At 38.9% G+C, this 25,250-nt stretch overlaps 1 protein-coding gene and 1 long non-coding RNA gene across 2 annotated transcripts; one reads left to right on the plus strand and one right to left on the minus strand.

Annotated features, from left to right (window-relative positions):
- Positions 1-1,207: 1,207 nt before the first annotated feature.
- mybpc3 (myosin binding protein C3) lies at positions 1,208-23,798 on the minus strand. Its single transcript, XM_088370987.1, has 31 exons — positions 23,593-23,798; positions 21,785-22,054; positions 19,814-19,948; positions 19,415-19,492; positions 18,441-18,589; positions 18,143-18,260; positions 17,983-18,031; positions 15,017-15,076; positions 14,456-14,473; positions 13,069-13,232; positions 12,863-12,995; positions 12,755-12,757; positions 12,554-12,678; positions 12,359-12,464; positions 11,492-11,658; positions 9,686-9,851; positions 9,507-9,613; positions 9,363-9,392; positions 8,444-8,583; positions 8,222-8,381; positions 7,988-8,092; positions 7,682-7,870; positions 5,694-5,828; positions 5,358-5,525; positions 5,177-5,265; positions 4,836-5,031; positions 4,611-4,750; positions 3,757-3,916; positions 3,502-3,638; positions 2,702-2,888; positions 1,208-1,421 (listed from the first exon to the last, which is right to left on the minus strand). Exons 1-31 carry the CDS (start codon positions 23,615-23,617, stop codon positions 1,393-1,395), a joined length of 3,738 nt encoding a protein of 1,245 aa, XP_088227113.1. The 5' UTR covers positions 23,618-23,798; the 3' UTR covers positions 1,208-1,392.
- On the plus strand, positions 6,144-9,940 carry LOC148400271 (uncharacterized). The gene is made up of 3 exons (XR_015857487.1): positions 6,144-6,564; positions 7,073-7,115; positions 8,014-9,940. It is a non-coding gene; the product is annotated as an uncharacterized LOC148400271 (long non-coding RNA).
- Positions 23,799-25,250: the final 1,452 nt, after the last annotated feature.

Genomic DNA, 25,250 nt, shown 5'->3' on the forward strand with positions numbered 1-25,250 from the left:
AAGTTATAATTTATTATTTCAAAGGCCGATTGGAACCGTGGCCCTGCGATGGCAAAGTCAATTATTTACTGAAACAATTTAACCACTTCATCACTACTCGAGTATGTAAACTTGGCGTGAGGTACTTTTAGCAAGTTAGAGCCTGTGACATTGAAATTGAAGAGTTTCATAAAGACAATTTATTTTATGGCTATTCAAAACATGATACAGTATGTAGTTTGATGTTGTTAAGTCAATTGTATTGTCTATCGAAAAGCATGTGCATCGCCTGGGTATTATTCTACATATATACAACTTGGACAGAGTTAAGTGATGGTAAAAGCAGTATGAAACTTTGAACAGATGAAATACTAGCAACTACTGTAGACAAGTATCAGAATCCGTACGACCAATAGTTCCTCTTCAACACACGCATGGTTGTGGTGTTCGTTCTCGTATGCTGATGTTTTTTTTTAAGAACACTATAGGCTACTATTTTTAACCGATCAGGGCAAATAGCTCCAAAGTGCTTCACATAGCGGAATCCAAAGCTACAGTTAAATGCAACTTTTAATGTGATTTTATTTGGATTGCAGAGGATTTGTCTTTTTTTTAACCAAATTATCATGTATCAGTAAAAAATGATGAATTGCTTTTATTTGTGTCATCAAGTTAAATATTTCTTTAAAACCATCAGCTCCGTTTAGCCTATCAAAGTTAACAGCTGCTTGCAGAACTCATCAAATCAAGTTTAAACATGTATTTAAGAGGCAGATACAGTCATTCAGTTGTGAAGTCCTTGCCAAGGCAAGACTATAAAGAGAAGCAGTGTTGCCATTTGTCATGTTTTGCACCATAATTTTAAGAATGCAGGAAATAGTTATGGAGAAATGTGTCGTAAGACTCATTAGGACAGCACAACCCCTCTCTGTTAGACACATACCACCATGTGTTTACACTTTCTCTCACACATGTGCTCTGCGGTTAAAAAGACATGTCAGCTATTTTAGACACACACACATACTATGTCCCATTGGTGTACACATGAGACACATGCCTCACACCTTTTGGCTTTAGCGAAGCTATGCTGCAATAAAACCTGAGCCAACAGCAACTCAAATATCCCTTCCTGTGCATGTCTGAAAATTAACAGCACACTTCTTGCACTTTCTATAAATCACGACAAATAGCAACAAGACAGCTCAGTAACGTGCAAGGGGGAAATGTGTGATTGACAGACAAAAAATACTTTTATTGTTATATAGTTTGACATGTACTGTACATGTTTGGGATATACTACATGGGTGTGAGTTGATTGCAAAGGAAATTGCAACCAAGGTGGAAAGCTTCACATGTCCAAAAAAAGGTGACCGCTCAGTGAGAGTAGTTTGGCAAACAATGAACTGTGCCATCTTACTTCTTTTCTTCTTTTGCAATTTGAGCTGCAAGGAAGGCAAATAAAATACACAGCTATTAACACTCTAGATGTCAAATCACAGAAGTGGTAACATAATAATAGTCCTAATCAAGGATATCAATATTAAAACATAGATTCTTGGAAATAACAATAATATAAATAAATATATACATACGTACATGCATACATACATACATACGTACGTACGTACATGCGCAAAAAGGCTGGCCTTGTAAAGCAGCCATTAAATAATCCCTCCCAATGAGAGCTAGAAGAAGAATCGGCTTCCCCTTGCTTATAAATGATGGTGCGAGTACAATTATATTTAATAGATTATAGTCATAGACCTATTTACTATGTACCGTATTTTCCGGACTGTAAGTCGCCGTTTTTTTTCCATAGTTTGGCCGGGGGTGCGACTTATACTCAGGAGCGACTTATGTGTGAAATGATTAACACATTATAGCATTTCACACATTATTTTCACACTAAACCGCAAGAGGGCGCTCTGGCCTGTGGAATAATTGGTACTGCAACTGACGACGAGTCTGACGTGAGCAACGTAGAAGAGGAAGCGCTGCATCTCCTTCTTCCGGAGTTAGCGTAGTTTTTTAAAGTTGACGGAGAATGAAAATTTCATTGGATTGAGTGATTTGAAGTGACATGGATGGTTTGGTAAACCTGTTAGCATGTTATTTATTCTATTGTTATTTAAATAACTTAATATGTTTTGTCAACATACTAGGTACATTCTCAGTTGGTTGTTTATGTGTCATCTAATTTTAGCATATTGTACAATTATTATAATCTGTTGTTGCCTCTATTCTATTTTTATTTTAAACTGTCTTTCAAGATGGCATGTCTGTTCTTGGTGTTGGATTTTATCAAATAAATTTCCCCCTAAAATGCGACTTGTACTCCAGTGCAACTCATATATGTCTTTTTTGTCATTATTATGTATTTTATGGCTGGTGTGACTCCGGAGCAACTCATAGTCTGGAAAATACAGTACGTGTTTATGTATATCAATGAGAATGGCAATATGAGCATTTATACATTATCCGTGTTATCCATCTTACGGTCCATGTACAGTATCGGTACGCTCTTTATTCACTGGTAAGAGGAAGTTACTAGTGAGGCAAAACTGACCACTAGTTAAAAACTGGGACATAAAATTCTACTCTGTAATGCTTCACTAGTATTATTGCCTAGAGTGAATCGCTAAAAGTTGTTAAATGTCTTAAGAACAACAAATGAAAAAGGCTTATAAATTGTCACTGAAAGGGTTTTCATCTGTATACTTACGGCGGACCTCCAGCTTACACTCCACAATGTCTTCCCCGCTAGCATTAACTGCTTTGCACATGTACACCCCTCCATCGAATGGACAAGGCTTTCGAATTTCCAAGGTCAGCACTCCGTGCTTACTGAGCATCCTGTATTTGGCTTCATTTGTGATGTCCATCTTGTTTTTGTACCAGGTCACTTTTGGCTAACAACAAGAAAACAAATATTTCTATTACTATGTCTTATTGTGCATTATTTCACAATTCAAAGTTCCCATGTGTTTAAAAAGGTCTCTGATATTCTTTAGTCAAAATACATAAAAGATAAAATATTAAAACAATGAAGTTGTTCTACTGTATGTATACAGTGGGCTTTTTGTTACAATGCTGATTCAGGGGTGGAGTTTGGTGTTGCAACTAGGCTGCTACTAGTACTAACGGTCGTGAGGGTCTAAAGACAAAAACATTTATTTGTGGCGGACGACTTTTATCAGTCAGTGTGTGGATTCAATGCAGCAGACACAAACGTTGCAGCAGACAAACTGTATGCAAGCAATGGACTTTTCCATTTATACACGCATGAGATTTTACAAATTCCCAATTTAAAATGTTAATCTGATCACTAATCTTGCTTTAGCATAAATCACTAAATCCATGTTGCAACCCCAATTTGTTTTTTCTTTTTCTTTTTTTTTTTATTTCATTTTGCCTTTTCTGCCAACAGCAACACAATGAAATCAATTTTATTATTATTGTTAAACCATTGGCTCATTCACAATGAAATCCATAAATCTCCTTAGGGCAGTGCAACTCACTGACCTTGGGGATGCCGCTGACGGAGCAGCTAAGAGTGGCATTGTACCCTGCTATGACTGAACGGTTCACTAATGGATGCGTGAACTTAGGAGCCTGTGAGAAGTCAAGATCCTTGTAGGTGGCAGGCTTCCACTCCATCCCTACAGAATTAGTTTGAGTTTAGTGCAGGTTACATTTTGGCACAGTCTCTTTTACATTGGTCATGATCTCAATAAAAGCAATAACTCAGTGTCCTTGCATCTTTATGGTCCAACCTACCGGTTTTCTGGATGTAGATGCTGTCTTTTGTGTTGCAGGCATCTGGGCTATGACCCACCATGTTGATGGCAAAGACTCGAAAGACATATTCATTACCCATGATGAGGTCGGAAACAACACAGCTGGTTCTGCGGTACTGATCGAAAACTGTGAACCATTCCTTCAAAGTTGTTGAAGAAAATACATTATTTCATTAAAAGTGCTCAAACTGTTTAATAATTGTGTACAATATATACCGTATTTTCTGGACTACAAGGCACCCCGGACTATAAGGTCACCTTCAATGAATGGCCCATTTAAAAACTTTGTCCTTATATAAGGCGCACCGGACTATGAGGCGCACCATTAATGCATCATGTCAGATTTTTAATCCAAATCAAATCATTCTCCATTTTATCTTTCTTATTTTAACTTCAGACACAACAAGTTACTTTATAATCACAAAATAATGATCCGTACTCTTTTTGATTCATGATTCATAGTCTTCAGCGGGCCACTTATGATTGATTTCATGACACAATGCTTTAGGCCAGTTTAAATTTAGGAATTTGGTCCATATATAAGCACTGTTGGCTTTTGAGAAAATTTTAGGTTTTTAGGTGCGCCTTATAGTCTGGAAAAACGGTAATTTAGTTAGGCTATCTTTACAGTTGAACCAACTGCAATTTCTGGATAAATCACGTGTGAATGGTGCAATTCTGAATGGCGGAATCGTGGAACGGCTTTTAATGATATGTAATGATATTTAAAGATATGGAATGATGTAGAATGATATTGTTGAAAATTGTATCTATTTTTTGCCATGTAGCCACATCATGAATGATGCCCTTGACTTGACCTTACGCAATACTAACCATGGTCTTTTTGTCAGCTTTCTGAATGCAGTAACCAGCTATTTCGCAGTTTCCATCGTCTCTAGGGGCCTTCCAGTCGAGGGCGACATTGAAGCCCCAGACATCCAAAACCTTCAGGGCCTCAGGAGGTCCTGGGACATCTACAAATAAAATGTCAAACATGTTGAAGATGATATTGTACTCTGGACCGTAAAGTCTTGGACTCTATCTGGTGGTAATGCTCACCAACTATTTGCAGCATGACTTTGGCCTTGTCTTCCACGTTCTCTATCTGCACGTGGAGATCATACTGCCCCGAGTGATTCCTTTCAGACTTGCGGATGAATAGGATTGTGTCGGTGTCACTATTTCTTATGCTGACGTGTGCAGAGTTTAGCGGCTGCCCATCTTTACTCCATGTAACCTTAGGCCTGGGTTTACCCTGCGTGATGTGAAAAAAAACATCATCGATGACCGGCACACATCTCTTTATGTGCTGCTTTTAATTTTCTTTATCACCTCAAAAGATCAAACGTGACAGAAAGTAGCACACAAGTTACAGTATGCATGAATCAAGCCTATTGCACCTGAAATGGAATCACAAGGTTGACAGTGTCTCCAACTTTCTTGATCAGAGTTTGACGGAGATTTCGAGGAAGCCAAATTTTAGGCCGTTCTATTCAAGAAATACACATGAATCACAAATCATGATTAGAACATAGCATTTTCATTTTCCATGATTTCTTTCCCAGGGAAGTCTTCACTCACGCATGATCTCTCTGATGGTAACGGGCTGAGCTAGGATGGCGGCTGCACTTGGGCCGGCCATGTTGTACGCCCGCACTCGAAACTGCAGCTTGTCTCCTGTAGTAAGCTCTCTGATTGTCAGTGAGGTCCTCTCGGTCAAACCCTGAATGGCTGGTATCCACTCATCTGCTGTACTCAGAAAACACACAATATTGACACTCACCCAAAATAAACACAGATTCTTCGGCGAGCTTTCTTTCCGCATTGAATACAGTACCCCTGTAAAATACAACTGCTGAACAGCACCAACACAAACACCCTTGTTGAAAAAACAGTCGGTTTAGCTCCAGCACTTACTGCCCTCTTTGCAGTACTCGACCCCATAGCCCTCCAGGTCAGCTGAGCCGATCCTTTCAGGCGCTCGCCACTTGAGTGTGATGGAGGTGTCACTAATGTCGTCCACGCACAGTCCAATGGGCTCACTTGTCGGGGCTGAAAGGGGCACATAGGGCAGCTTGAAGGGCTCTATAGCCAGTTTGAATATTACAGTGATCATATTAGAGTGAATTAATCAATGGAGAGTACTTCCTAATGAGTAGTTTACTGCCAGTGAGATGTGTTTGGAAATAATCCATGACCTCCTAACAGCTACTCTTCCATTTGCTATCTTGCCTATTCAAGTCAAGCATAGAAAGGTTTAAATCACAACAGGATATAGTTGAGAAATTAATGTTGGGAATTATGGGAAGATATATAGACAGATAGACAGTAGGTAGGTAGGTAGATGGTAGGTAGATGATTGGTAGATAGATGGTAGATAGATGGTAGATAGATGGACAACCTCCCATATATACATAGCTTGTCAAGATCTGTCACAGTTTGTGTCCTTGTTTTAATGTTGTCATAGTTTCGGTTTGTGTGTCTGTGTGCTCGCCCCTCCCATCCTGTGCCCTGATCAGTGTGATCACCGTCACCTGCCTCTCGATAGCTGTCTTGTATTTAAGTCCTGTCTGCCCCTCACTCCCCTGTCGGATTGTTTGCGTCTCATGTCTTCTTGTTTCTCTAGTTGCTTGTCTGTTCTCGTCTTGTTTCGTCTTTCTGTTCAGTTATTCTCGTCCCTAGTCGAGCATCTATAGTGTGTCTTTTGAGTTCGTTCAATAAACCCTGGTCCAAGCTGCATTTGGTCGCCCAGCTCCATTCACTTCATGACATAGATAACCATATGAAGGTAACACTGATTCTGCTTAATTAAAAAAGATGAATTATAAAAGTCCATGGAAGACTTTCTTTCTCTACCATGATTTTTTTTTTCTAGTGTAGGCAGACAGCTTGACATGTACATTTTATTTATCACATGTTAACAGCAATTTTAACTGGATGGTGTTAAATTCAAGTCATGGTCTGGTCACTCATAAGGCCAAGACAAGCTTACAATAGAAAATATGATCCAGAAGCTGTGGGAGAAATGATGGGAATGCTTTCCAACAGTCAAAGGTTACAAAGTCACAGAAACCGGAAATGTTTACAGTTTAATTATGTGAGAGCAAGTAGACAGACATGCAAACCTTAACGCTTGCAAAATGTGTACCTCTGCGGAAAGGAATGAATAGTGACGTCTTTGATTACACCAGCATGAGGCCAGAAAGCTGAGAAGGAATCTTTATTGTCTCTCATTGTGTGACAGTACTTGCTTGCTCTGTCCTCTTTATTTAACCTGTGTTCACCTTTTCTTACAGATAAAATGTCTGCTCTGGAACTACGGCCCCAACGCAAGTATCAGTAAGTTTGTGAAATCCTTACCTCACTCAACAATTCCAAATGAAACGTCATGAAGTCAAAGGAAACTTAGGATGACTTAACTAGAAACTATAAATCAGTTAACGTGGTCACACTGCGGAAATGACAGACTAAAACTTTACAACGACTTGCAAATCCTTTTCGGTCTATCGTAAATACATAATATATATTTAATGGTCTGTACTGTTGAGCATCTGAAGTTGTACATCAATGAAGAATGGGAAAGAATTCCACCTACAAAGCTTCTACAACTTATGTTCTCACTTCCCAAATGTTGTTAAAATTAATAAAAAAAACAAAATTATTTTTTGGAATGTCTTGCTAACATGGAATTCAAAAGGAAGTATCATTATGAGTTTATAATAGCATAACCGAGCATTTAAACCGCAGAGTTTAAATGTAAACTACACCTATGATGGTCCGAGCTTATACTTAAAATTCTTTTTTTTTCCCCACAGTTTTCTCATTTGTCAGCATCTAATTGACAGGTTCAGTTTTGTACATGTACACACCCTTAAATATATCAGCATCCAATGTTTTTGACTCACCAACAGGCACAAAAGGTTGTGAAGCCGGACTGTGACGAGACATGCCAATGCCATTGACAGCGTAGACTCGCATTTCATATTCCACTCCTTCAATCATCCTTTTTGCCTCGTAGGTTGTTTCAGTGTATGGGTCAAAGTTCAATCTCATCCACCGATAGCTCTTCTTTTTCTTTCGCTCCAATACGTATCCTGAGTAATACAAAGAGCATCTTGTTTTGATTTGGGATCCATTCCTGATCACTGTTTTAATAAGGCTTGTCATTTTTAGCAGATTTCAAAAAAGGCATTTCATTCTTCTTTCTTTACCAATAACCGGCTGTCCTCCATCAAAGAGAGGAGGATCCCACTGGACAACACAGGAGTCTTCTCCCACGCTGAGAATTTTGGGAGCTTGAGGAGGATCTGGAACATCTAATGGAAAAAAAGAGACATTTTTACATCTATAATGTTCAGTAACTGGCAAAAGTCCAATCAGAATTTCTGATCTGACTCCTCCCATTGATGTTTGTAATGTTGAACGGTGCTTGCTCATGTTCTTACCAACAACCTTCACATTGATATCTGCAGTATCTTCCCCAGCAGGGTTACGAACCACAACTGAATAGATTCCTTCATCCTGTCTCTCAGCCCCTTCAATAGTGAAAATACAATGGCCTTTGGTGGTTTCCACATGGACTCGGCCATCTCCCTCAGTGATGACCTACATTATGGAAACAGGATTTGGTGTATTTGGAGCAGATGATGACCAATGGATATGATTACCTTCCCTCCTTTGGTCCAAACAACAGTGGGAGCAGGGTCTCCAGTGATAGGGACATCCAGGCGAAGTTTATTGCCAGTCACCACTACGATGGTAGACTCAGCTGTGTGGCCTCTACAGTCCAGGTGGATCTTAGGAGGGTCTTATGAACACAAAAAGTTACACATTGTACCAGACAGTAAGCTCATGCAAGAAATGGAGATGACTGAAGTGTTGCGAGTCTGACAGGGGGGTGGAGCTCCTGATTGAGGCCCATTGTCCGTACTAACATCAATATCCGTTTTATTCCCATGGCCCATGATCCTTAGCGTGAAATGTGGGAGGCACTTCCAGTTTAACAAAAACAAAAAACAAAAAAAAAATTGCCAGCGATGACAAGTTACAGTCGTGTCTAACTACATTCCGAACTCTGTCGTTTCAGATGAGAGAAATGCAAAAAATTCCTTCCTTGTCTGGGACAGCCAGTAATGTTCTTGTCCCAGATTCAACTTCTTCTGCTTGTTAGTAAAATCGACAGTGGCGCAATAAGCTCCCAATTCAATGATCGCTTGGAAAAGGGGGTGTAGAGCATCACTCAAATACACCGCTCCGTGAAGTGAAACCGATGAGAGCATTTGACCAGAAGTCTCTTATCAGCGGTTCCTCCCACATTTGTTTCTACAGGACAGACCTCAGGAATAAGGTGGATCATTTCTGCTAAGTCCAAAATAAAGGCTATTGTTTCATTCCTAAGTGAAAATCAATTTAGAACTTGGCAAAAGGGATTAATTCGAGAGTTCAACAAGGTTCATGAATATATTTTTCAGTGATGTAGAGTGGAAGTTAATGACACTGAGAAGTGTCATCATTTTGTTATGGTAATAATGGTAATAAAAATATTGTATATCCCATTAGCTAGTGTAAATAGGTTAATATAATTACCTTGACGTGGCACAAAGTCAATCTTCACCTCTGGAAAAGGACAAAACATATCATATGAGCTAGTGACAGAACATGGAAGATTCTGGGGGTTAATTAGTTGTGACAGATTGGCAGTTTCAACCAAATAAAAGGGATTAATCGTACCCATGAAGTTGAGTTTTGCTGAGAGGTTGAAAGCGTAGCCATCTGGTTCAAATGTGTAGTCTGCCTCATCCTCAGGTTTGACATTGTCAATTGTCAATTTGTGAATCCTGAATGGGTCAAATGTTGAGCCCTCCTGGCAATACATTTGGCAAACGATACATGAACGGTAGTAACGTTACCTGCCAATATGTGTGATGTTTATTCTGGCATCTGGCTTGACTTCCACTCCATTCTTGTACCAAGTTCCTCTCACATTCTCATCCGACACCTCACACTTGAATACCGCCTGATCCTTCGCCTTCACTGTGAGGTCAGCGATGCTCTGGTAGACCTCCAGCTCTTTCTCTGCACAGTCAAAAAACCCACCCTATGTATGAACATAATAGAGAGCCTGAGAGCCTTCAGCAAGTTGGAAACAAACGAGACAACCACAATAAAAGGCAATGCAATAAATTTGCATATCTGTCTGTTTTTTGAATACTCAGTAAAATTACACTTTACATTCATAAAACTAACAAAAACCAACAACAATCATAGTGAAAATGTCCTTCATTCTTGTCTTTGTCAATTAGTGTTAATCGTGAGACTTTGGAATTGGCTTTAATTGTATTTATCTTGTTATTGTTGTACACAAGACAGGAATGTTCTTTGGAGATTCAATTTACAGTACTTTGCTTTATTACGCAACTGTGACCTTTTTGTTATCTTGCTAATACTTAAAGAAAAAAAAAATCAAGCTTTATCTCGAACATTAACACAACAACAGCAACTACGACTACTACTACTATTACTACTACTAGTACTGCTACTACTACTACCTCTACTACTACTAATAATAATAATAATAATGATAATAATGATAAAAATAACAATACACCTGAAAATAAAAACTGTAAAAGTACTGGTTGTACTGTTTCATTTTAAGGGGTGCATTTGAAAAGGTATTTTCCGAAATGTCATAAATGTATTTGATCCAATCCATTTATTTACCCCTCTCTCTAAATTCCCTCTTCTCTAAGAACAGAATGATAGATATAATGGAACAGCACGACTTGTGTGTGTGATTTTCTTTTTAAAGGTTCACTACTGCTGTAGTTCTCAAGGGCTGTTATGGCCTCAAGACCACTTTTTAAGGGTTTTGGTTTCTTTTTGCAATCCAATGAATTTTTACTTGGCCTTGGATAGGGCATACTCTGGATTTTTGAGCAAAACTGTATGAGACCAGCCAGTACAACTGTGACCAGTAAGAAACACAGAATGCTTGCGCACACAGAGTAGATGAGGACTGGAGATGCGACATCGCCAAAAAAACAAGAAAAAATGTCGACAAACTCCTCAGTAATTAAGTTTGGTTTCCAAAACCTTAAGCGGTTCATTTGCCAAGTGAAATGTAAGCGGAAACACTCTGCACCATGAAAATTCTGCAGTGCACTTCTGATAAAAATCGTTGGCTGAACATCCAACTTTTATTGCCACTTTGAGAGGAAGCCTAAAGACAAGTAACTGTCAAAAGCTCAATAACACTATAAACAATGAAGATGTCAGTCAAGCCCTAAGACATCACTTGGGAGGTTCATATGCAATGGAAATGTTATTCATTCCACCAGTAAATCAAGACTGAATAAATTGGGTTAATCTAATTGGGTTAGTAACAAAAATGTTAGGGAGACTCGCAACACAGTTAGAGTACTGTTCAAGAAAGAGTATTTAAAAGCAGTCAATTCAAAGTGACATTGGATTTTTTCATTAAAAAAAAAAAAGAAGATTCTGTACATGGATGAACTATGTAGTGAAGATGACGTGTTTCTCTGGTTTCTATAAGTCGAGTTATTCGTCGATACAGGAACGTTTGAAAACCTTTAGATAAGACTTTATTCTGAAAGTCATTTTTAATACTGTGAAAGGCAACCAAGGTGATTCCAAACGAAGCCATATATATTCTACGACGATGTATTGTCACAGATTAATATGCAAATAACACTCACCCTGCACCATGAGCTCAGCCACAGACTCGCCGCCATTAGTTTTGACCTTGTAATGGCCGCAGTCTTCTTTTGTGGCCTCATTTATGATCAGAATATGCTTGCAGCCATCTTTCTTGAAGCGATACTTGAATGATTCATCTCGAATTAGTTCCACACCGTCCTTCTCCCTGTTGGATATGCAGTGCCTCCATCAGCATTACACTGTGGCCTGGTTGACTGTCATCATTCCGGACTCTGCTGTGCATCTGGAGCGGCTGGCGTGCTATCACTCTTATTTATTCATTGATGTTGCCTTCTTGTTTTATTTTTCTTGTGTTGTTTACTTGTATGTGCATTGTGAACTCTGTCTTGTCACCGTGGGATAGTGGGAAACGTGATTTTGATCTCTTAGTGTGTCTTGACATGTGAAGGAATTGACAATAAAGCAGACTTTGACTTTGACTTTTTGGATTGGATTGAAGTGAATGTAGTATTTTGTTATCATTCAGCATACACACAAACGAGTTCCATAAAAATATCTTTAGAAAGATAATGTTCAGTTTGGATTGATACATTTTAGTGCTGCAACTTTTCATTAAAACAATTATACTTGGTTTCCTCTTTGGTCAATATGAAGACGATTATGAATACAAATGTGAAATTTGATTTTGATTTAATTGGGATTTTTTATACCTTGGGGTCTGCCCTCTAAGTCGTGCAATTCACTTAAAAATGAATTATATTATTGTACAGTAGTTTCCTCCTGTATCGAACTTAAAGGACTCATACCTGTTTCTAATATTTTCCCCCTCACTATTAAATTGCCCATGTGTATTGGATGCATAAACACATTAGAGAAAAAAAATTGGAATGAAAAAAAAGTCAAACCATTTCACATTTGCGCCCTCCTCCGAGACCTCACATTGTAACTCCACTCGTTCACCCTTCATGACCATCTGATCCTCTAGGTTCTTCACAATCACAACAGGAGGCTCTGGAGCAAACAGGTCAAAATGTTTAGAACCCAAGTGAATCTACCCTCAAAATCAAGCACGCTTAATAGACCATCAAATACACACAGACCTTTAACAAAAAGCTCTGTTGTGCATTTCTCGTCTCCCACTACACAGCAGTAGGCCGCATCGTCAGCCAATGAGCAGTGGTTGATGGTGAGGTAGCGCATGTTTCCCACACTCTCAAAAATGTACCTGTACAAATCGCAACAACGTTTTATTCTACAACAATGTCCGCTAGATTAAATATACAATAGTCTGCCATACTTACTTGCTAGTGATGTGGAACAATGACAAGCATAGAGAGAAATTCACATACAAGAGTTAATCAATTTTCCAAAAATGATGTTGCATTGATGAAATTTTTACACATTCACACCTTCCAGTTAGATGTATTTCTTGTCCATTCTTCAGCCATTTGACATCAACATCTGGATTAGCTACCTCAACTGCTAATTTTATTTTATGTCCCTTTGTCACTTGGTAGGCGGGATCTAGCTTCTTCAGGAAAGCTGCATACAGACATGTTGCCTTTTTTTAGATTGGACCATTTGAAGTACAGTTTCATGTTGACTTTGCACCAACCTGCACTTTTTTTCTCCTCCTTCTTCATCTTCTTTAGTCTTTTGAGCATGCCCCTCAAATCAGTGATGCCATGCTGAAAAGCAATCTTTTCATATTCTGAGGCAGGAGCATGGCTGAGAATATCCCAAATATCCACATCAGGCTCTGTGCTCATCTGCACGGCTCTGAGAAAGGAAAATCATTTTCAATACACATTCCACATGAGTACATGAAGAAATCCTGTTGTGCCAATCTTATTTTTAACAGGACAGAATAACCTTTGGAAAATGTGCATCCTTCAGTGAATTAGAAAACAAACAAACAAACAAACAAACAAATAAATAAATACATACATAAATAAATAAATAACACTGAACAGGAAATATGTCCCTCATGTATTTTTGACTTTAATTTAAAAAAAAAAGTACTTTTTTTCGAGCATATTGTTTTTTGTTGCATTTAATTTTGACCTATGAGAGCTTGCGCAACGCGGATTTTACCATGCGTTGTAATTTATAGCTGCCATTTAAAAAGATTCCACCTGTTGCTGAAACTAACTGTTGATAAATAAATATGACTAAATGCAGGTTATTAATATTATCCATCCATTTTCTGAACTGTATCTTCTCATGAGGCTCACGGGCGTACTGGAGCCTATCCCAGCTGACTTTGGGGAGTACGCCCTAACCCTGAACTGATTGTCAATTGAAGGGCAGAAAGAGACCAACAACCTTCCACACTCACACCTACGGACAATTTGGTGTGCTCAATCAGCCTACCATGCATGCTTTTGGAATGTGGGAGGAAACTGGAGGAAAGCCACACAGGCACAGGGATAACATGCAAACTCCACACAGGAAGCAGTTAAAATTGAGTCTAACCCAACATACTTACACCCTGGACTGACTGCCAGTCAATCACAAGGCATGGAGACAAACAAGCATTCATGCTCATTTTCCCAGGAAAGCACTATGAGTCTTCAATTAATCTACCATGCGAGTTTTTGGAATGTGGGAGGAAGCCAGGATAGCTTGGAAAGCCCATCTGTGCAAGCTACTTTTACTTTACTTTATTAATAATAATAACAATTATCATCATCATCATCAATATAATATAATATAATATAATATAATATAATATAATATAATATAATATAATATAATATAATATAATATAATATAATATAATAATGAGAGTAAAGGGTATGAATAGCTCTGGCCTTGGAAAATATTGTCAAATGTACAAAATAACCAAAAAAATACTATTTAAAAATAAGGCATTTCTACCCAGTCAATTATTATGCTTTTTTTTATTTACAATTTTTCATAATTAAGTTTTAAAATGTATTGTATGTCCTGTCAAACAAAAATACATTTTCCTGACACTCATTGTGCCAGCAGTTCCTTACCGATTTTTTAAGAAACTGCTGCTGATTCAGAGGTAGAGCCCAAGCAGCAAAACAAACCAGATAGGTTAAAACACAGCATGTCAAAAACAATTTAAACAGAATTAATCAGCATTTTAGATAAAAAGAAAGGATCCTAAAATGTAACAATCAAATAAACCAAAAGAAAAAAAACACGAGTATTTTATTAGTATTAGTGGCTATTAGATTTGAACGTCAGAGTGACTGGTGCAAGCATTGGTGTGGTTATTGAGAACATCAAGGGGAATAAATTGTTACAGTGGTGGAATGCGTTGGGTCACGCAATTAAAATGGCCTTAACAGTGAGATGAAGAGGTGAGTGATGTCAACCATCGATCAGCCTTGTTAATCAGTGAGTTCATGCATTGCATGCAGCTGCATGGCAAATTATTTTTGGATGCTGACAGTGTGATTTTGGCATGGCAACGATGTTGCTTACTCTCTTTAGATGTAAAATGGTCCAGAATGACAGAGAAAATAGCATTCATTAAAAGAAGAATATGTAATCTCATAACTGTCTTTATGAATATTTTCAACTCTTACCTCTTCTTTAACAATGTGCTGAAGTCCAGTTCTCCCGAGTCTTCTTTTCCTTCAGTGCTACTGCACACATGTGAGTCACAGCAACACATTTAAGTCACATTCATACAGGATATGTATGAACTACAATACAAACCCTTCACCATGCTGGATGTACGGTCGTATGCGAAAGTTCGGGCACCCCTGATCATTTTCAAGATTTTCCTTTATAAATCATTGGTTGTTCGGATCAGCAATTTCAGTTAAATATATCATATAGCAGAGAAAAACAGTGAGAAGTGAAATGAAGTTTAAAGGATTTACAGAAAGTGTGCTATCATTACCTAAACAAAAGTAGGCAGGTGCATAAATTTGGGACCCCAACAGAAAAATGACATCAATATTTAGTAGATCCTCCTTTTGCAGAAAGAACAGCCTTTGAACACTTCTTATAGCTTCCAATGAGAATCTGGATTCTGGTTGAACGTATTTTTGACCATTCTTCTGGACAAAATATTTCCAGTTCAGTCAGGTTTGATGGTTTCTGAGCATGGACAGCCTGCATTAAATCAAAATACCTTCAACCAGAATCCAGACTCTCATTGGAAACTATAGGAAGTGTTTAGAAGCTGTTATTTCTGCAAAAGGAGTATTTTTCTGTTGGGGTGCCCAAATTTATGCACCTACCTACTTCAAGTAATGATTGCACAGTTTCTGTAAATCCTATAAACTTCATTTCACTTCTCAAATATCACTGTGTTTGTCTGCTATATGATATATTTAAATAAAATTGCTTATCCGAGCAACCAATAATTTACAAAGGAAACTCATGAAAATGATCATGGGTGCCCAAACCTTTGCATACGAGTGTATCTACCAAAATCATGTTAGGCCAGCAATCTACCTTGCACCAATATATGGATATGGTCATAGCAGGCATAAATTTGGCTAAACTTTCTACCACTAAAATGTCACTTCATCAGATATGTCTCCAGGGACACTCCTTTGCTGCACTGGAATGTTTGTCTCAGTGCAGACATGTCTGCCAAATTGGAAAACGCGCAGTGAGCCACGTGCTTGTACGCAAATCAGCACATACTGGCATTTACGCCGCCGCCTCAGATGGCTGTCTCCCAAAAAAAAAAAAGAGCCCTGGACTCAGTCTTAAACTGATAAGTAAAAGTTGCGGTCACTTCTTTTTGGAGTCCATGAGTTGATATTCTCATGTTGGACCAAAGGCAAACATTCTTTTATGCAACGAGAAGCCTCATGATGCATCCAACAGACCACTCCTGCACTTAAATAAGGAGCATGAAAGATAAAACAAGAAGAACCAGTATTGTGCATGCCTCCTTTCCAAAAGGTGAGTGCCTGGTTTGTGCGGTGCAGTTACAACACTCCTTTACTGTGCTTCCTCTATGTGCTAAACCAGTGAAGGAACTCGGATACTGAAAAGCCCATGTGTCTTAACACATCCAGCACTTTCAGTAGGGCCAAAGCTCCTGTTAAAGCTCACTCTGTTGGATCGCTGTTTGTGCAGCTGTCACTGCTGTTTTTGACTGAGACCCAGAAGCAGATCAACGAGAGCTTGTCTCGTAATAAAGTGTAATACAATGGTGGATGGCCGAGCCAGCAAGGCCTTCTCTGCTGGCCTAAGCACTATCAAATGCACCGACTTGCTAATCACAAACAATCAATTTTTTTCACAATTGCTCCATACAATTGCATTATTTTATTCTAATAGTCTAGACCAGGGTTGTCAAACTTATTTTTGTTGCGGGCCGCATCATAGTCATAGTTTCCTTCGAAGGGCCATTGAAATCCAAATATGTGTGGATGTCTCATATTATATATAGTGTAGACTGCACAACAAACTGGTAACTAGATGAATAACTAGTTTTCAAAACAGAGACTAATAAAAACTTTAAATATTTCAAAAAATATGAATGATAATAAAAATTGCTAGCAATATTTTTTAAAAGCGAAAACAATTTGTAATTTTAGCATTGACATGAATTTGATGCACAATTTGTCTTTGCAGGCCACATAAAATGATGTGGCGGGCCGTATCTGGCCCCCGGGCTTTGAGTTTGACACCTGTGGTCTAGACAATTGTCTTCTTTCCTCACCATTTCTTTTCACTGCAATGCTTGTGTTTTAATGACTATATATTATGATTTGGAGTGCAATGGTCGCCCTCTACCTTCTCAGTGAGCTCTCACAACTTCTGAGTTCCGTCAAAATCTAGCAGTTTTGACATTGCACGATTCACAATGCTGCTTCTGTTTCATTTGAAATGAGAAAAGAAAGTGACCACTTTGTTGAAGAAGTTCTTCAATGTTGGCCCTTGTTTCTCTTCCATAGAGCACTCCGTAAAGTGTGACATTGTGCCTCAGTGGATGCAACATTAAACCTTTACTACCTTGTTGATGTTCCACTTCTCTTCATTGCGGCGTCACTCCTAATAGGTTAGTATTTCCACAGTTATTCCACACATAATGTTTGTCCTGTGATTGCTATCACATAGGTTGTAGTACTGTGTGTTCTGGCATAGAGGTATGATGCAAAGATATCAACCAGACTGCCAAAATATATTGTATTGGAACGTAATGGGACATGATCAGGGGTCAAGGAGGAAACGCACCCAGTTTGGGAAGGCTAAATGATAGTGATAGGGAAATAAATCTTCAAATTTGCTTCATGAAGCAGTTGAATTTTTTGGCATTGGGTGGAGGAGTAAAAACAAAAATCCAACAACTAGTTCACGAAGCAAATATGAAGCTTCATTTTCCCATCACTAGTAAATGTAAACTATAAATGGAGGAGTCACATAAACATATCAACCAATGCTCAATCACCTTTAGAATGTTGAAGAATGTTGTTAGGATACGAGAGGTAACAAATCCCAGGCTTGAACAGTAAGGGCATACAAACACCACACAGAAAAATTCCAACAGAAAGGCGTTAACTTAAAAAGTAAGGCAACTTACGTGCGTCGAAAAGCTGCTCTTATGTCAAAACCTTCGGTAGTACAAGCCTCTGGTATTTAGAAAAGAAAAGTAAAATATAGTTCAACACCAAAATCGTGTGTGTGTGTGGGGGGGGGGGGGTGATTGATAATTAAAAAAACACAAGGAGAAATTAACTTACCATGTACAGTGAGTTGAAAATTACAACTGTCAAACTTGTCTCTGGACAAAACTTCACATCTGTACGCTCCTGCAAAGTTAGCCTTGGCTTCCATGATGTGCATCTCAAATGTGTAAACCTGTTTGAGGGTTGATTCAGAACTATGGTGAGCATTCTTTTCTGGTCCTTCATGTACGAAACAGCGTAAGCATAAAGACATTTACTATTTGCAATTCTATATTTTCATCAGCTTTTGCTTTTAAAAAAATATGAATAAAATGTGCCTTATCAAAAAAGTGAACAGTGTGAGTTAGTCTACTTTGGTGTTACGGTCATAGAACTCCTTCAGCTGGAGGTGTTTTCCAGATTTACTGGCCAGGTCCATCCACTTCCCTTTAAACCATTTGATGGTTGGTTTCTTCAGCAGCGATTCAGCATTGACTTTAGCCACAAATGTGATGTTTCCACCTAAAACGGGGAGCAGAATATATATATACTAGACAGGTAGGATCGATATCTATCCATCCATCCATCCATCCATCCATCCATCCATCCATCCATCCATCCATCCATCCATCCATCCATCCATTGATCCATCTATCCATCTATTGAGAACCCCCATTCCAAATCACACAAACAGGAACTGTACATGTACTGTATTTTCCAAACTATAAGGCGCACCAAAAAACCTAAAATTTTCTCAAAAGCCGACAGTGTGCCTTATAGTCTGGTGCGCCTTACATATGGACCAAATTCCTAAATTTAAACTGGCCTGAAGCATTGTGTCATGAAATTAATCATAAGTGGCCCGCTGAAGACTATGAATCATGAATCAAAAAGACCATGGATCATTATTTTGTGATTATAAAGTAATTTGTTGCATCTGAAGTTGAAATAAAAAAGATAAAATGGAGAATGATTTGATTTGGATTAAAAATCTGACATGATGCATTAATGGTGTGCCTTATATGGTGCGCCTTATATATGGACAAAGTTTTAAATGGGCCATTCATTGAAGGTGCACCTTATGGTCTGGTGCGCCTTATAGTCCGGAAAATACGGTATGTACTTGATCATAACAGGATAATATGTTGTGTTGCCCATTCAAAATATGACAAAGGGAAAATTCTTGGTGTATTCTCACTGTATTTTAATATTTTGGATCAGACCTTTATTACTACATTAGTATGTAAATATGCACTCCCACAGTTTTGAGTTATATGGAGACCACAGTAGTGATCTTTCTTAGATAGAACCATTACCAATTAAACATTTGAGTCACAAAATGCTCACCGACAGTGACTTCTCCACTTTTGGGTTTCTCTGTGAAGAGGCCAGTGAGGTCCTGTCTGGTGTCTGGAGGCTGTCCATCTATAGTACATAATCCAGTGATAGACAATAGTCAGATAGTTATTCATTGACTAGAATGAGAATGAATATATTGTCAATAAATGTGATGCTCAAACTTACAGTGGAAAGACAAATGACAAATACTCAAGTTCCGCCATAAACGTATGCTATGTATCTTTAAAATAGCTCTCATCAATATAGCATCAATCAATATGTGCAAATTTCACAATATAATTATAATATAATTGTAATATAATTGTAATCAACCATGTCTCGCCACCAAGCACACATTTCCAGAAAAATCTGGAAGCACTTTAACCAGGCGTTGTACTGTTGGCTCACCCTCTGATGGAGGGGCATCATGTGTTGGGGCAGTGGCCTCATCTTCTATTGGTGCGGCTGCAGGTGTAGCATTCTGCTGCTCTTGTGTTACACTCGACTCTTCCGATGGAGTAACAGGAGCCTCAGCTGGAGTTTCTGTGTTGGTGTTACCATAGAAACGAGCGCATATCAGACACATTGCAGACTTACTAGCCACTTCATTGTATTTCAGGTACTTCTTTTACTGACCCTCTTTTGGCAAAATAAGATACAAATTGTTTGATAGGCACACGTTCTGACAGTACAAACCAATATTCCTCAACAGGTGGTATAAAACAAAGATTAGGGCTGGATGCAGCAGTAGTAGACCACCCAAAGAAAAAGCACAGAGGGAATAAATGTTCTGACGTGTGTCAGAACATTTATTCCCTCGCCGTGCTTTTTCTTTGGGTGGTCTACTACTGCTGCATCCAGCCCTAATCTTTGTTTTATACCACCTGTTGAGGAGTATTGGTTTGTACTGTTGTATATTCTGTGTCCTTTCTATCCCTGAGTCCAAATACTGCTGCCAAAATAGAGGAATTGATTGTGTTGCAATGACTGTTAGATAATATTCAAAATAATAATGGATCGGTTTTATATAGTGCTTTTCTTAGTACTCAAAGCCGCTTACATTTCATTTAAAAAAGAATGATGGAAGTCTTGTGAAAAGAGAGGGTTGGGAAAATTGTGCAAAAAGGAATTTAGATCCCACCAAAGCACGACAGCCTTGAGCTGCGTTGCACGACCCTCAGTGGGGGCAAAATGTCAGCACATTGTGTGGCCGTCATGAAAACCAGAATAAGGAAGTCTGCGCATACACTTGCACCCAACGTTTTACAATCATAATGAGCAAAGTAGGAAGACATTTTCAAAGGTAAAAATATATTATTTTTAACCATGTCTTTTCAAATGCTCCGTGTTAGTAATAAGTAGACGAGGCCTCATGAAGCGTTGCGATACATTGGACAAACTGTTTTGCTCCTACGTAGGTCACTCTGTTGCTCGGTACGGACACCTGCTGGATCTTGCATATCATTGCATTTCAGACAACTCATACAGTATTTAATTATCACACGGTCACTCAATGTTTGACGCTGATTTTGATTATGTTCGATAGCATCACTTGAAGGTGTTCATATGGCAAAACCAACCGAATATGTATTGTAAGGACTATGATGAATTTATTCCTCTGTCATTCCCATTTGAGTCAAAAACGTAATCACAATTTAAACCATATCGGTAGATATACTCTCTCTTGGTACTGAAAGCATTCTCCATCAGTTATTTTTCACTTTGGCCTTATATGTTATCATCCTTGGTTGGGTGACTGTTTTTCCGTGTGCTATCAGCCGTGTCTCAGGCCTATCCTGAGAGCCAGTGAAGTACTGCTTACTCATGACCAAATAATGTGCCAGTGAAAGGTCAATGTCACTGCACACGAGTGTTACAACACACAACTGTGGATGTCTTTGAAAGTTGTTTCCACCTTATCTGATCCAAGCAACAGGCAAGCATTGCTCATGTATTTATTTAACGGGGGGTATTTTAATTTCTGTATTTTTCACATGCCAAAATGTAACATGTTCATAACCAAAACAATACCATTTCAAATAATAATGTTAGCCGTGTAAAACTAATCCATGTTTAAATCTTTAGCTCCCAAATTTGGGGGAAAATGCACTTGCCTTCTGCTTGCTTCTGGACAATGACCAATTACAGAAAGACTGTAAGGAAAGTGGTTCTTAAAGACAAGCAAACGAGGGACTAGGAGACAACAGGGTTTATAGAATATCTTATAAAAAAGAAATCCCTGATGATATATATGGAATCAGTTTCAAATAATGAGTAAAATGTGGTTCAAACAGAAGGCAAATAGAGTAAATGAACCTTTCATTTGACTTTCAGGGTGATTTTTACTGCTTTTCAGAGATGACCGCCAAAGTTTCCTACCTTTCTTCGATGGTACTTTCAGATCAAACTTGATCTTTGAACTCCCTGCAATCACAGCATAGGTATTGACATCTTCCTGGGTAATGGCTTTTATCGTGAGGGAATGCTTGTTTCCATTGGCTGCGATCTCGTATTTTTTGCCGCTGGCAAGATCCTTTGTGTTGCACTGCCATCTAACTTTAACATCAGACTTCTCGGTTTCTGCTTCAAAGACCACGGAGGACCCTTCTTCTGCTTCCTGTGTCTTTGGCTTCTTGGTAAAAGCTGAAACTGAACCAAGAACATTGACATTAGGACCTTTTTAATGTATAGTCGTTTTCATACCATGGACCTTTCTTGCTGGAACAAATAAGTAACCCAATATAACAATGTAAATATAACTACATAAAATAAAACAGGGTAGGGGGGGGCATCACTGCTGTTGTCTTCATATTTAGACAACACGTGATATTTTAGGGCGGTTTATGAATGAGGTGAATGGGTTCCATTCTTTTCCACAGTCTGTGTTCGTATGTTAACTTGTGGCAGCCCCAATGAGTTTAAATATACGATGAATGTAGTGGACTAATGAATGAGTGTGACAGGTTTAGATTGCCCCACAGTAACAGGTATCACCACAGTAGGATTATCTTGAATCTATTTTTGCACCTTTCGACTCATTGAAATACTTCTGGACCCTTGTGCGTCCGAAGCCAGGGGGTTGATTTCAATCTCGGATGACTCTACAAGAACCCTAACAATCTGAATTTAAAATTCCAACTCAAGAGCAGCCTAAATACATATTCAACATAATCACTTCAAGGCAGCCAATGTGGAAATGCACTGCATACTACATGAAAAGGTCACGATTAAAGATAATTCAAAAGAAATACAGTGGTGCATTGAGTGACAAGTAGCACTTTAGCAAATATTGAAAAATTGGCTTGAAGAGGCTTGAGCCTGTTTATTGCCTCTCCCAGTTTAGTTTCCCGTCAAAATAAACATAAGATATAGAGAATTGCAATTTGTATCTTTGAAACGACCTTATTTCAGTACACTAATTTAATAGTAAAGCTAACCTGCATCTATGTTGCAGTGCTATGACCCTTTAAGCAGCAGATTGAAAACAAACGGTGCAGCAAAACATGTAGACAGACAATAGAATAGTATTCACTGTCATATATTCTTTATCGTGTGTGTGTGTGTGTGTGTGTGTGTGTGTGTGTGTGTGTGTGTGTGTGTGTGTGTGTGTGTGTGTGTGTGTGTGTGTGTGTTTGAACCGAGCATGGAGCAAATTTATATTTCAAGGCACCACTATATATTAAACTTTTTCTTTAATTTTACAAATGTAGTGGTAACATATCTCAGTTGGGAGGGGGTCTTGTAAGCTTACTCGATGAGTTTTGGGGTTGGGGATACAATTTCTCACTCCGTGTCTCAGAAAGGATCAAGCCACCCAAAATGTTGTAGTAATTTATCGTTTAGGAAAGTAAGTGTTTTTTTTTTAGGTTTATTCAGTTTTCTTGCAAGACAAGTACAAGAAATACCTTAAAAGTAAACGTTACAACATCTAATGATAAACGCTTATCTGTTAAAGCCTGTTACAGCGGTTTGACTGTGGTTAATATTGCTTAAGACACCTATGAGACAGCACACAGTCAGGCTATTTGTTCTTGCATCTCAAAAGGTTTGCGTTTAGTCAGACAGGAAATGTTCAAGTTCAGGAGTCAAGCGAACAGTTTTTTACATGCAACAACTGTGTGTTCTTGAATGGGCTACACCCAATTGAAAAAAACAACAGTAACAATATTTAGAGGGGAAAAACTCACTCGGTTTTTTGACTGGCTCTGGCATCTTCCTAAAGGATGTGCTCTTCTCCACAAGGTGACTTATTCTGCTGTCTATCTCCCTCTTTTGCCTTTAATAGCAGTGGCCCCTCCAGCGAGCACCACCTCTCCAGACACCTTAATTCCGAGTCCAGTATGATGGCCAAAGAACAACAGCTGCCCCCACACGTCCCATCAAAGCTCATCCTATTCCAGCGTCACAACAGCACGTATGCAACACACATACTTGCGTACACACACGCAGAGGCTATATTTCAACCATCATTTCCTCCAACACCTCCCCTGATTGACAGGCCTTGAGAGCAGGGGGACATGGATGCTAGGCAGCAGTTAAATTTAGAACTTCAAAAAAAGTTCCGTCTGTGTTGCACATTTAAAACTGAATACACAGAAAACTATTTACCTGTAGCACCCATTGTCTAGTATTATTCTACTATATTCTTTTATTCTGTTCTATTTACAGTTTGTCTCTGCGTCTATATATTTATATAAATTAACTGAAAATTCAAGAAAATATACTGATAAACTGTACACCTAAATCTCTCTCTCTCTCTCTCTCGCTCTCTCTCTCTCTCTCTCTCTCTCTCTCTCTCTCTCTCTCTCTTTCTCTCTCTCTCTGACTCTCTGTCTCTCTCTGTCCCTCTCTCTGTCTCTCTTTCTCTCTCTCACTCTTTCTCCCTCCGTCTGTCTGTCTCTCTCTCTCTCTGTCTCTCTCTCTCTCTGTCTCTCTCTCTCTCTCTCTCTCTAACTCTCGCTCTGTCTCACTCTCTCTGACTGTCTGTCTGTCTCTCTCTCTCTCTGTCTCTCTCTCTGTCCCTCTCTCTGTCTCTCTCTGTCTCTCTCTGTCTTTGTCTCGGTCTCACTCTCTCTTTCTCTCTCTCACTCTTTCTCTCTCCGTCTGTCTGTCTGTCTGTCTCTCTCTGTCTCTCTCTCTCTCTCTCTCTCTGACTCTGTCTGTCTGTCTGTCTGTCTGTCTCTCTCTCTCTCTCTCTCTCTTGATGTTTGTGACTCGTGGACAGCCAATCAAATCAAATCTACGCATACAAACCAATATCCATAGTTGCAAATTCATGGTACATATCTGTGACTGCGGACTACAGATATGGATTCTTTTTCCATATTTGTTGATTGAAATATGCATTTGTAAAAGGTTTTGCTAAAATACTAGCTGCTTACATTTGTCCTATGATAGTAGGTAGATATTCCTATTTGTTGGTTCAGTTTTTTTCACAGTATTTATTTGAGGACCTCAGGTTACATATAACCTGCAAGTAAAGAAACCATTATAAGATTCCATTTACACGGCTTACTTTGATCACCCACGTGGCGGTTGTTTACAAAAAGGACAAAGATTGATCACGGGATGACGAAGATGACGAAGGGCCCCACGTACTACCGGCATTATTAGCGGCTTTGTTTCTAAGTGACACGGAGGACGAAGAGTTTGAAGGATTTAAGGATTTGGAGTGACACAGAAGGTTTGAAAAACTATTATGGCTTTTATGCACGCCCGGTCCTACTCTACGGAGCTCTCTTTCACCTCCGTGGATAGAAGTCGGGGGCCGGCGCTCGGCCGGGTGGCTGTCCGGGGACGGTGGATGGGGCTCGGTCATGGCTTTTGCGCACGCCCGGTCCTATTC

This window comes from Syngnathus floridae, chromosome 3, assembly GCF_059516105.1.
Source record: "Syngnathus floridae isolate MCC-2025c chromosome 3, RoL_Sflo_1.0, whole genome shotgun sequence".
NCBI lineage: Eukaryota > Metazoa > Chordata > Actinopteri > Syngnathiformes > Syngnathidae > Syngnathus > Syngnathus floridae.